Below are 14,411 nucleotides of genomic sequence, written 5' to 3' on the forward strand. Positions count from 1 at the left end.
TCGGTTACAACCAAAACGCACAGCTCGCCTCAAAACAAAATGCGTTAAAGAAAACCCATTGAACACACAGTTCGATATGATTAATCCATGATTTCATTTTCCTTAAAATAAACACAGTTCGACATTATAAAACAAAATGCACGGGTTTAAGCACGGCGAAAACGCCCAGCACAAAACGCCCAGCACAAGGAAAAAGTATAAATTTCGATTCAATTTAAATTCGAATTAAACAAAATAAGATAGATATCATGTTCTCATGTAGGGTTTTCTCATTCTCTACAAAAGCCCAAGGGTTTCAAACGCCCAAAATCAAGGAGGAATAACCAGCATCTCAAAACCAAAAACTCAAAACCAAATTTTCCAGCCAAATTCATATGAACAATCAAATTGATTTTCAATAACCAATTCAGAATCCTACCTCAATTCGCAATCCTGGTATGGCTGAGGGAGAGCCCACCTGTCAGATTCCCCAAAATCTCCTCCAAAATTGTCCATCCTTCCAATTTTCCCCCAAATTGGGTTATATGGAAAAGTTGACCCAAAAATTCCATTTTTGGAATAAAATTTCTTATTTAAAAATAATACTCGAAATTTAATTCTTTTCAACAATATCAACAATACAACTTGCTTTTCAGTTTTACAATCGATTTCTCATATCAGAACAATTTAATCTTTCAAATTAATAATCTAACGAAATACAATTAACTCTATGGCGATAACATATAAAACTTCCTTTTCCACAGCATATATATAAAATGCATTTAATAATCGAAATCAGCCATTAAATCGAATTCACTCCCAATTAAAATAAGCAATACAATATCAATGGAAATCACCTAATGGAAACCAGATTAATTTAATCCATTAATCCTCAATGCACAAACGCATATATTTAATCAAGAAATTACTAAGGACTAATTCATCAATTAACCAAACACACCAGGCACGCAAACCGAGGAAGTCAACCAAACAGACGACTCGCAAACCCAAACAAGAAGGGATTACCGACGACGACTGGCGATGCTCACTTGAGCACGACTAAGGCCGACTAAGGTCTTACGACCACCTAATCCGACTCTAGGGATTAAAAGGTATGCTCAAACCTGCACACCCAGGTGAAGACGAACCTCGCACTCATGCGACTTCGCACCTGAAATCTCCTGCAACAAAAGATCATACATGCATACATTTATAAAATTTAATGAAAACGTTAGCTCGATACTAAAATCACGAAATAGGTACACTGAATAACCTGCATACAACTAGTGAGAAAATCACATCAACAGCGATGCGTAAAATCAACATCTAACTGAAATCATTATATCAAGATAACTAATCACGATTAAACCATGGTTAGAGATCGATTACGGTAGGGGTACTACATTCTCCCCCCCTTGGTTCCGACTTACTCCTGGAAGTCGTAAGGCTAGATGAAGAATATGTCGTACGCATCAGCCCTGAAACTCATTCAACAAAGATCAAATTGCACATAGAAAACTTTCCATAAATAAATGAAATATAATTGCAAAATCCTTTACAAACACCATTATCCATTGGCAAGATACATCTAAACCATACGTTCCTTACAATATTCTAGGAATTATCCACAATCATAGCAAAGAACCAAGAATTTCCTTCCTTTCATTGCACCAAATTAAAACATTACAAGGAGGTAACCAACAATTACCATAATCATCGATCAAAAATGACAGAAAAACATGCCATAAGATCAATTTCCTTTACCAATCCATCTTTATCATAAGATTTAATAACATAGAACTAGCTCAAAACATCAATTTCTACAACCAAATTAACTTTCATGAAATAAGAGCAACATAAATAACTCAATGGTTACACTTGCCAGGCATAAGAAAACCTTTCCAAAGACTATGTCCCATAACATAGCGACAAGCTAACACAATTTACTCCATGATACAAATAATAACCACCCACATGACTGGAATGCATAACAGAAAAGGCCACATGTGAGCATGTCTAATGCTCGGTCAATGATAACATGCACGATCAGCATCTCTATGCCTGATCTCAGAACAACAATATGATCATAAAAATCCAATATCTCGCTCAAAGGCTCGATGGTGCTAGGCACACCATAGCGGTGCTACCTTCCATACAAGACCTTTGTGAATATCCCTTGTTGTGTAAGGTGTTTAGCCTCCAAGAGATAGTCACCACACATAGGTAGGTAGTGGATACTAGCTGCATCACAGCCTCACATACCCCCTATCCTCACGGTTCCCTATATCAACTTCCTCGCACACACTCTACCAATTCCGTATCATACGTCCTTGGAGAGGAATTTCACATTTCGACACAAGACCAGCATCCGAAAACAATAATGATAAACCAGTTTAGCCACCAAAGTACAGATGAATAAAGATAATAAATCATCAATTCCAACAATAAGGTAAGAAAATAATCCGGAATTTCAACACCAAATCAAAGTGCAAAAGATCACAAGATCGTGGCCAAACCTTCAAAGTCAAGGTAAAATAAGTTGCTGATCCCCAAAGAAATATAAAGAATATCACAACTGCACATAACAGCACTGTGTGACTAGCATCTAGCCACCAACGAGGAAGGAAGGAACAACTGACTAGCTATTGCAATAGCTCATCATGTGGTGCGACATAGTCACACTATCCACATGGCATGGCGGTGTGCACCTCGACATCACCCCGCATCACGTCGTCACGTGGCATGGCAATACCCCAAGTGGAGAAAACACACAATGGACGTATCCCGCATGGTAGTGCACCTCGCGGAAAAAGCACGCGCAAGCCACATCCCGCATAGCGACGTATCTAGAAGGATACTCGCCGTAAGTCAGAGGTATACATGACTCTGGTCTTCCCACAAGTCTACCAACACAGGCCAGTTGGCAACTTATGTAAGAACAATAACACGCCTCTCAAGAAGACAAGGCAACAGATACTCCAATAGAATCCAACAATATGCACAAAAACTGCCATCTATATGCTCAAATAAAGACGAGGAATAGGCTGACACACATAAACCTATAAATAGGTTCATCAAAGGGAAAGTATTGAGTACACCTTGACACAGTTTAGTAGTACAACTATATCATTCCTCGAAGTAGAGAAGCTAAAGTCGCTTCGCGTCGACATTACTCGCACGCCAATCCATACTATTCAAGGAACGGTCGCTTCAAATACTACCCCTTAACATACCGAGTTACCCACAACCCGTGGTTTGGTACTCAGTAGGGAAACAAATAAGCAACATTACATAAACAGTATGGTTTCCCATACTCATAAGCAACATATCCTCCATGGTTGATTACTTCACCAACCCATGGGCACACAAGATAAGCACTGGTTTCTCACAATGCGCATAAAACACCAATACTGGTTTAGTCACATTACGGGGAATACTTTTCAGTACGCTAACATCTATTCAAGGAAGATTCCAATTACGCTTCCTATATAAATAACTGAATCACGTTTACTCTAGATTCATGTACTGAAATTATTACAATTCACAATTATATAAGGAAATAACATTATTCCTACATCTTTCTCGAATCTTACTAAGCATTCATAACTAAATTACTAGCTAAGCAAATTCATTTCTAAAGCTTAAGACTTTCATCTATCACTATGAAGCCAAAAGCAAACATACAATTTCACATGGTTATAAGCATTCAATGAAAATCAATGCACTCTTAATACCATTTCTAAAAAAAAAATCTTATGATTAGGCAAGGAGAAGGGAAAAAGAGTTTGATAACCAAACCATTTCCTACAAAACACGCAAGATCAAACAAGATCACGCTGCAATATTAAATTTCCCACTATAAGCCTATCATTTAATTACACGATTTCCATTTCACTACCGTTTAGAAGGATGACAATCAGTCTAACAAAAACATTTCCAATAGTTATGGTTGCAACAGGAGGTTCTAGTTTAAAAACAAAGCAGAGATCAAGAGAGGCAATATTTCCGATAATGCAAGACCTCATAAGAACACTCACTTAATAATAATGCAATATAGACACATGCCGTCATTTGCAACCTATTAGAGAAGATCACATTACGATCAAAGATAAGCAAAGAGCTATTGACCAAATAGAACATATTAATACATACACATCAAACAGCTTTTCCATTCGCACTTTCTAAACACATTAAGGTTATTACATATACCCAAAAGCGAGTTCAATGGAGCATTTGCTAAAATAAATCTTCAATCAAACTGGTTAAATGAAACACAGAAAACAATCTTTCGGAAACACATAAATCAATCTTTCAGAGAACACTTTAGTACTTTCTCGAAGCTACAATAACATGCTCTTTTTTAACACTTCTACAACCAAGCAGTTTCACATAATTCATCTATTTGCATAGCAATGCACCTTACTAAGGTAGAATTTAATCATGCTACTCCTACAACATACACATGCAGTTTTCTCCCATTCACCCAATATAAATTTTTAAACCCATAGCCCTCTTTAATAATCCAAAAACATAAGCAACATAAGGCTCATACAAGGGTTCAAGGAGTCACACCCTTTTTCTCTCTTGCAAATAAGGAACTCAAATCAAAGATAATTACCAATATCATAATCATTTTAATTTCCAGAATGAGAGAGAATTGGTGATAATCATTTAATTTTCTACGAATAAGCATTCAATAATAGCCACACTAGTCCTTCAAGAGGATAACACTAAGCTAGATCATAATCTTTAACAACACAAAATGCACTTTCAGATTCAAGACAAGCACGGATCAATCCAAATGGATCAGTCTAAAGAGTACAACACTCACTAAGGAAAGGTACATACGACTCTCTATCAAAATTAGAGTAATCGTAGACCCAAACATCAATAAGCACAATGCACATATAAGCACTCAAATACCAACATCAAGAAGGCGAAAACAAGGTGTGAACACACACGTTACACACCTAACAAGGTCTGCTCAATCACTCACATGAAAAAGGAGGACAAGCATACACATAAGGTCGATACACCTCACACAAATAGAGGGCACACGCGACACCAGAGATCCCAATGTTTGCAACATGGGCTCTGATACCAAATGTAATGCCCCGCCAGGAAACCCCGAAGGGATAAGCCAAAATAACACAAGAATGGAGTGCAAAATTTTTTTTTTAAAGTTACAACACATAAGATGCAACAAGATACCAAAGATTCAGATAACATAGCGGAAGACATTTACGACAATCTCTTAAAGAGTTTCCCAACGAGATTACTTAATTTCAAAATTCGTTTCACTCACACCATTAATCCAATAAGCTAAATATCTTAATAACGAGGTAATTCACAATCAGGATAATTTCTTTCAAAGGATGGAAATATAAATCACAAGCAAGATTCGTCATTTAAGATCCATTCATCAACCTCATCCAAGATTTTCAGTTTAAAATTACAAACTATACATCTAACAATCTAATACATTAGGATTTCATCATAACACGAGATCTTTCCAAGCATATTTAATTTCTTAACAACAACTGAGTATAATTCATTACTCTAAGTTACATTATTCCATATTCCAACTTATTACATTAAAAGGACGAATTCACACATGCATTACGATAAATCGCATCTCAACCAATTATGCATTCGATCAACATGGCATTCAAGATAGAGCTGAACATAAGCATTTATAGTTAATTTACAAATATCCACTTAACCATTCAACATAAGATAATCATACATGATAAGCTGAATAAAGGAAACATGAGAGAGTACACCACATAACACCATAATGATCTCGGAGTTCACCCCTAATGGGCTACATCTCCGGGTCTGCTCAACTGCAAGACACCACATAACCTAATGGAAACCAGATTAATTTAATCCATTAATCCTCAATGCACAAACGCATATATTTAATCAAGAAATTACTAAGGACTAATTCATCAATTAACCAAACACACCAGGCACGCAAACCGAGGAAGTCAACCAAACAGACGACTCGCAAACCCAAACAAGAAGGGATTACCGACGACGACTGGCGATGCTCACTTGAGCACGACTAAGGCCGACTAAGGTCTTACGACCACCTAATCCGACTCTAGGGATTAAAAGGTATGCTCAAACCTGCACACCCAGGTGAAGACGAACCTCGCACTCATGCGACTTCGCACCTGAAATCTCCTGCAACAAAAGATCATACATGCATACATTTATAAAATTTAATGAAAACGTTAGCTCGATACTAAAATCACGAAATAGGTACACTGAATAACCTGCATACAACTAGTGAGAAAATCACATCAACAGCGATGCGTAAAATCAACATCTAACTGAAATCATTATATCAAGATAACTAATCACGATTAAACCATGGTTAGAGATCGATTACGGTAGGGGTACTACACCATAACCATAAATCCTAATCCTAAACACAATCTTAACCCTAACCCTAGCCCTGACTCTAACCATTAACCTAACCCTAACAATGATGTAAAATCTATCTATAATCCTAACCCTAACCCTATTCCTATGATATAAATCCTAATCTAGACATAACCCTAACCATAATTATAAATGTTAAGCCTAACCACAATCTTAAACTTAACCATAACCCTAACCATTGTGCTAACCCTCACCCTAACACGGTGATGTATAAACTGTAACCCTAAACATAAAACTAACCATAAATGTAAATCCTAATCCTAACCACAATCTTAACCCTAACCCTAATCATGATGTAAATCCAAACCCTAACCATTAAACTCACCCTAACAATGATGTAAACCCTACCTATAATCCTAACCCTAACCCATGACCATAACCACCCTAGCCCTATGATATAAAGGTCCTAACCCTACATATAATCTTAACCATAACCCTAAATCCTAAGCCTAACCACAATTTTAACATTAATTGTAACACTAAACTTGATGTAAATCCAAACCCTAACCATTAACCTAACCCTAAAAATGATGTAAACCCTAACTATAATCCTAAACCTAATCCTTAACCCTAACCCTAACCGCAATCATAACCCTAACCTTATGATATAAACTCTAATCATAGAGATAATCCTAACCATATACCTAAAAATTAAGCCTAACTAGAACTTTAACCCTAACCATTAACCTAACCATAACAATGATGTAAACCCTAACTATAATCCTAACTCTAACCCTAACCTAAGACATAATCCTCACCATAATGATAAATCCAAAGCCTAACCACAATCTTAACCCTATCCCTAATCCTAATCATGAAGTAAATCCAAACCCTAATCATTAACCTAACCCTAACAATGATGTAAACCCTAACTATAATCCTAACCCTAATCATAGCCCTATGATATAAACCATAACCCTACACATAATCCTAACCCTAACCCATAACCATAACCACCCTAGCCCTATGATATAAAGGTCCTTACCCTACATATAATCTTAACCATAACCCTAAATCCTAAGCCTAACCATAATTTTAACAATAATTGTAACACTAAACATGATGTAAATCCAAGCCCTAACCATTAACCTAACCCTAAAAATGATGTAAACCCAAACTATAATCCTAAACCTAATCCTTAACCCTAACCCTAACCGCAATCATAACCCTAACCTTATGATATAAACTCTAATCATAGAGATAATCCTAACCATATACCTAAAAATTAAGCCTAACTAGAACCTTAACCCTAACCCTAACCGCAATCATAACCCTAACCTTATGATATAAACTCTAATCATAGAGATAATCCTAACCATATACCTAAAAATTAAGCCTAACTAGAACCTTAACCCTAACCATTAACCTAACCATACCAACGATGTAAACCCTAACTATAATCCTAACTCTAACCTTAACCCTAGACATAATCCTCACCATAATGATAAATCCAAAGCCTAACCACAATCTTAACCCTATCCCTAATCCTAATCATGAAGTAAATCCAAACCCTAATCATTAACCTACTCCTACCAATGATGTAAACCCTAACTATAATCCTAACCCTAATCATAGCCCTATGATATAAACCATAACCCTACACATAATCTAACCATAACCTAAATCCTAGCCTAATCATAATCTTAACGCTAACCGTAACACTAAACATGATGTAAATCCAAACCCTGACCATTAACCTAACCTCAACAATGATGTAAACCCTAACTACAACTATAACCCTAACCCTAATAGCAAGACAAAATGAACCATATTCCTTATTGAATTAGGCCTACTATTTTAAACTAAATCAAATCCTAACCCTAATAGTAAACCATAATGAACCCTAATCCTTATTGAATTAGGCCTACTATTTTGATTCCGATCCTAACTATAATTATAAATCTACAATTGAACCAAATGGAATCCTAAATCTAACACTGTACCCATACAAAATATACAACTATACAACAATATATAATTTGAAATTAATTTATGTTATGTCATGTCTTTCAATTCATGATGCGACTGCTACTAGCTTATATATATTTAATAATATATATAGAATAAGCTGAGAGATATTCTTCTCGAGGCGCCTATTGCCATTTAATGTTGATAAATTAATAAAAAAATAGGCACCTCTAGAAGGATATCTCTCAGCTTATTCTATATATATTATTAAATATATATAAGCTAGTTAAATAAATTACAATAGTTTTTTTTTTATATTAGAAATTGAGAGTAAAGAAAGTGAGTGTAATTGATCATGTACAAGCACAACAATTTTTTTTCAAAAAAATAATACTCATATAATCATAATACATATAATTTTGAAATAAATTAATATTATCAAATCAAAACTTTAAAAATAATAAAAAGTAATATGAAAACTATCTTTTTTTTTTTACTTTAAAACTTTATAATTTTTTAAAAACCCACTATTTATGAATAAAAAGGAAAAATAATTTTAGATTATAATTCAAAACTAAAGTAAAATTTAAAAAATTCCATAAAAAAGACTTTAATAAAGAACTTAAAATTTTTTCTTAAGAATGGAATCTACCAAACAAAATAATTTTAAAAAGTTTTTCCTAAATCAATAATATACATGTAATTATATTTTATATTTATTTTTATCAAACTGTAATTTAAAATTTGTACTCCAAGCATTATAAGAAATATTTGATGAGAGTGAATTATTTTTACTTATATATTTGTCTATTTCTAACTCGTAGTTTAAAAATTCTAATTATTCTTATACTCAATGATTAAATTTGATAAAGAATTATTTAATGACATGTGTGAAAAGAAAAGATAAATGAAATTAAGAACACTACCTAAATACTAACAACATTACACAAAGAATGTTCAAAATTACTGAAAGTAGGAATTCGGAGATGTAAAAGTTAAAATATAACAAAAATAATAAAAATAAAAAATATTTAATATTTAAACATCAATTTTGAATAATATAAAAAATAAATTTGAAACTATTAATTAATTAATTAATTATATTAATAAGATATAATAAAATATAAAATTTTAATAATTAATAATTACTATCTATAGAAATAAAAAAAGAAATATTCAAATTTTATGATCAATTATTGAAATAAATTATATTGTCAATTGACATTAAACTTTTTAAATAGATTAAAAATAATAAAAAATAGAAATTTACAACATAACACAAAATAAAGAAATCAAGCATAAACAAACAAAAGGAAGAAAGTTGTTTCACAGCAACATTTAAATCATATTTAAGTTTACTCTGACCTAAGAAAATGATCTACAAACTAGTTTTGTATAGGTAAAATCTACTTCAATGTTGATATAAGATTCACCTTGCACAAAATGACTTTAACATTAGCATTAATATATAGTTTAGATTCACATTGCAGAAAATGACTTCAATATTAGTATTAATATATAGTTTTGAGTACATAAATTTTATAGAGATTTGATCAATGGAATGTCTCTTTAGAATCTGATTTTGTTCTATCCTTGAGATTTTCATAAATCTGTGTGCTTATTAATTTGTTATGTTAATGTCAAACATTCACACCAACCATCTCATGAAACATGAAAGCATTCAAATTCGTAAATTATTTTTAATACAAAATCGGTTTTTTAAATGCAGAGTGAAACATAATTTGTTACTGGTTTATTGGTTATACCATAAACAAAACGTAGAGAAACTACATGTAAGTAATTATTTAAAGATTTACAAAAGAATTATTATCTAGTTTGGTATCTGTCAAACGCATACATGCATGCCTCCTGCCACGTTTGAAGCTGCATACCATTAGGAGCATACCATTTTGAAAGTGTAAGAGGTCAATGACAAAGTGTAACGGTGCTTGCTAAGCTGGAATGTATGTGGAGAGAAATCAGAATAAGAGTATTTCACAAATAGCTAAACATTTATACAAATATTTGCAGGAGTACAGAAGTAAGGGGTCTCTTTTACTCCAAAAACCTATCAGATAGCTTTTCTTTTGGAAGTGTAAACAGGTGGCAAAAAAAGGTGCATGACCTTTTGATATCTACTGTGTTGAGATGACATCTATAATGATAGAAAATATTACTAAGCTTGAAGACTATTGGTCGATTTGACTGCAGTTCAGTGGAATATTAATGAACAACCCAGATGGGGATGAGATTAGTGTGCTTTCCCGTACAGCCAGCAAGGGACTGTTGGTCGATTTGACTGCAGTTTAGTGGAATATTAATGAATTACCAATCCAGATGGAGATGAAAGCAGCATGCTTTCCTGTACAGTCAGTGAGGGGATAAAAATCAACGGACGAAATTGTTTGAATCGTCTTGCAAGGGTTTGTGTGAGTTCTCATCCATTGGATTTAATAATCAGCCGGTGCGTTTCATAGTAGGAGACGCCTTCGGCGTAATTACGGGAAATACGTCCTTAGGGCCATCAAATTTAAGTTGACTGAACCTATCACACACTTTATTATTATTATAAGATACACTTCAAATAACAATAGAATCATCCAACCCTTAAATGCAACGAGGATTGTGAAGCAGGATCCGACATGTCTTCTGTACCATAGTCTGTTTTAAATGCCATCCATTTATTCTCCATGCAAGGCACGAAGTGTTGTATGGCTACTTTTTCACTTCACAACATTGCAGGGGCTGGACATTCTGGACGATCTTGCAGAATTTGTTATACTTCTTCATCACAACTTATAGAATGGCGGTTTGCAGGAAAGTATGACTTTACTGAAGTTGTATTCCAGTCTAATCGTAGATGCCCACAGAAGTTTTCTTTTAAGCTCAAGGCATCCACCCGTCCGCCCTATCTCTCATCATCTGGGTTTCGTGCGGTCGGTAATACTGAAACAGAAGAGGCATACCCAAATGCACCTACTACAGAAATCGCTCAAGAAGATGAAGAAGAGAAACAAAAGCAGACTTGCAGCTCTGTGGAAGGCAGTGATTCTGTGTTACCTGAGAACTGGGGCGATGCTATGTCCACGGATGATGTAAAAATACTGTTTGAAGGCAGAAGCAAACACAATTACATTAGGGTTTTAGAGGTTTCAAGAAGAGCAGACCATTTTTTGGCTGGTGCAAGGCTTCTACTGCTGGATAAGCCTGGAAACATTCACAGTATGTATTACAGGTACAAAATCCTAACACAGAGTTACTATGATGTCTTTGGCACTCTTCCCCCACTTCTACCCCATGGAACCCTAGGGATTCTAGGAATGGGCGCAGGCACAGCAGCTCATATTCTGCTTCACTTCTGGCCCTCGATTGATATACACGGGTGGGAGCTTGACCCCATGGTCATATCCGTTGGCAGAAAATACTTTGACCTTTTGCAGCTGGAGAGCGACAACCGAGACAGGCTCGGTGTCCACATTGGTGATGCATTGGAGGCTGATGTTCCAGGTGGGTTTTCAGGTCTCATTGTTGATTTGTTTTCACAGGGTTCTGTCATCCCTCATTTGCAAAGTCCTCGGACTTGGCAGTGTCTGAAAGAGAGGCTCAAAGATGGTGGGCGTATAATGGTTAACTGTGGGGGCAAGTGTGTGGAAGCTGAAAACCCTTCTAGGGATGGCCACAGTGTCCTGCATGAAACCTTGGGTGCCCTGGCTGAGGTATTTCCTGGTGAGGTTTTTGTGTTAAGATTAGGATATTATAAGGAGGATAGCTCCATTGCATTGACAGGGTCGTTACCTGATGTGGGCTTTTGGAGACAAGCCTTGCCTTCTTGTTTAAGAAGTTATGTTGGTAATTGGGTGCCTGTTTCTGAGTTTATGTAGACTCTTTGTGTCATAGTTTTGCTCAAGTCTTATGCTCCTCTATTTTAAACATAAACATGCTCAAACACCTACAGTCAGGTGTGCTGGCACATGTTCTCTCATTTATTCAGCCTACACACAATTGGATAGGGCAAACTCTCTTCCAATGTATGCAGAGGGGAGATATTTTTAGCAATATCCAGTTTACAGGGTGGGCTAATTCTTCCTGAGATTAGGTGTAATCCCTGGATCACCGCCATGTGTTGCTTTTGGCAATTGCTCTGTACTTCTAGGCCAGCTTTGAACTCAGTTCTTCACTTTTAAGCAGTGAACCATAGCAGTTAAGAAACAGAATATCTCTCTTGATGGCACGTTCTTGCTCTCCGTATGTGCAATCAAACATCCCTAGCACACCAAAGGTTTCATGGCGGGCAACCCATTAGTTTCTCTGTTTTCACAAAACTTGGCAGTCAGATATTGATAAATCTAGTTTATCTTTTAAGCTATTGTAGTACTTCTTTCACCTTTTTTTTGCAGTGCACAAAGAGATTAGAAACATTAATTGACAGCTAGTCTCACTTCATCTAAGTTTGCCATCAAGTTGTAAACGTCCACGTGGAAAATCAAAGATACAAAATTCAAATACTCAAGACTGAGATGCACTAACCACGATATATGATATTTAGGATTAGCTCACAAAATTATATTTGATGGTGGACTGCTTTGATGTGTCAAATATGGCTTTAAGGAATGCAAACGTAATTTGACTTGAGAAGTTTCTATTCTACGAGACATGTTTGACACAGATTTATGAGCAAGCTGAACTGCAAAAGGAGAATGACTGGAATGACTCTGATCTTGAATATACCCTTGTTTTCCTGTGTACTTTATATCTGAGCAATGAAAATCTTTTCTCATCCATCTTCAATGTGAAATTACCCACAAGAAATTGTTAACTTCTTTACATCATCAGAATCAGCTTATGACAACCTCCCCATGGCTGATATTAGCTGGTTTATCTAAATCTCATTGATTTCATGTGCATTAATCATGAACCTACATCTGCAGTTCAGCTGACCAATGTTTTTTAATGTCTCAACGAAGATATGAGCAAATCAAGGGATGCAGCATCATTGTTTTAATGCATCTTGGTTCCCCTTAATGATTTCTTAGGCCAAAAGCGTAGAGATCTCTTGTGAAAATGACAAAATAAGTAGTTTGTTGTAGTAGCCCTGTGAATCCTCAACATACAGGAATTTTTGAAGATTTAGAGACCCGACTTATGGTCCTCTCATAACATTCTTTGTCCGGTTACATTTCCCTTATATGAAATGGCGTTAAAATTTTATAGCTGTAAGAAGTAGGTGCCTTACCAGGTAGAGCTTTTACATCTTTCATCGACTTCAATCTGTATCTCAAAGGTGATATCTTCCTGTAAACATAGGTTAGCATAGCTAATTCAAGAGCTCTGCACCAGAGCTATCTGTTTTGCCAAACTCACCTGGGGCATGTGCTCTAGTCTTATGCCTTTTACTAACCTGTCATTCAGATGGGGTATGTGGAAGATTGAGCAAAACCTTTATGAGCAGTATGAATTATGAAACTCACAAAACTTGAAGTGGTGAACCACAGCCCTCTTGATATAGGAAGCCAGGTACATTTTGCTTTTTTAAATCAAAATGAGATTTATGGGAATCATTGCTCTTTTTTCATCACATGCTGATTGCTTTTGTGCAGTTAATATCAGCACACAAATCAATACTAGTGTTTAGTGTTTATTGCTCTACAATATTAGAATAAGGAAAGAGTGAGCTATGATTTGAAAGCCTCTTAGTTGCCAGATTTTGTTTTCATTTAATCAAAATGAAATTAGTGGAATTCAATGTTCCCCTTTTTGCGTCACATATGGATTGATTTCGTACAGTTAATATCAGCTCAATGTCTGTAATTGACTATGAAATTAGTGGAATTCAATGTTCCCCTTTTTGCGTCACATATGGATTGATTTCGTACAGTTAATATCAGCTCAATGTCTGTAATTGACTATGAAATAAATTTCGAAGTTTACTCAGGTGTGTGCACTATATTAGAGGAAAAAAATTCTAAAACAACAAAGTTGAAGTTGGGTTTGAAGGAAGTCATCATAAATAATGCAAATATGACTAGTTCCCAAACGCTAGTTGCTGCAATTGAATATAACCATAGGGCAGAAGA

The 14,411-nt window shown here is 35.2% G+C and overlaps 1 protein-coding gene across 1 annotated transcript; it reads left to right on the forward strand.

Annotated features, from left to right (window-relative positions):
- The first annotated feature begins 10,913 nt into the window (after positions 1 to 10,913).
- LOC131043613 (uncharacterized) lies at positions 10,914 to 13,125 on the forward strand. Its single transcript, XM_057976841.2, has one exon. The coding sequence runs from the start codon at positions 11,028 to 11,030 to the stop codon at positions 12,216 to 12,218; it is 1,191 nt and encodes a 396-aa protein (XP_057832824.2). The 5' UTR covers positions 10,914 to 11,027; the 3' UTR covers positions 12,219 to 13,125.
- Positions 13,126 to 14,411: the final 1,286 nt, after the last annotated feature.

This window comes from Cryptomeria japonica, chromosome 1 (assembly GCF_030272615.1).
Source record: "Cryptomeria japonica chromosome 1, Sugi_1.0, whole genome shotgun sequence".
Lineage (NCBI taxonomy): Eukaryota > Viridiplantae > Streptophyta > Pinopsida > Cupressales > Cupressaceae > Cryptomeria > Cryptomeria japonica.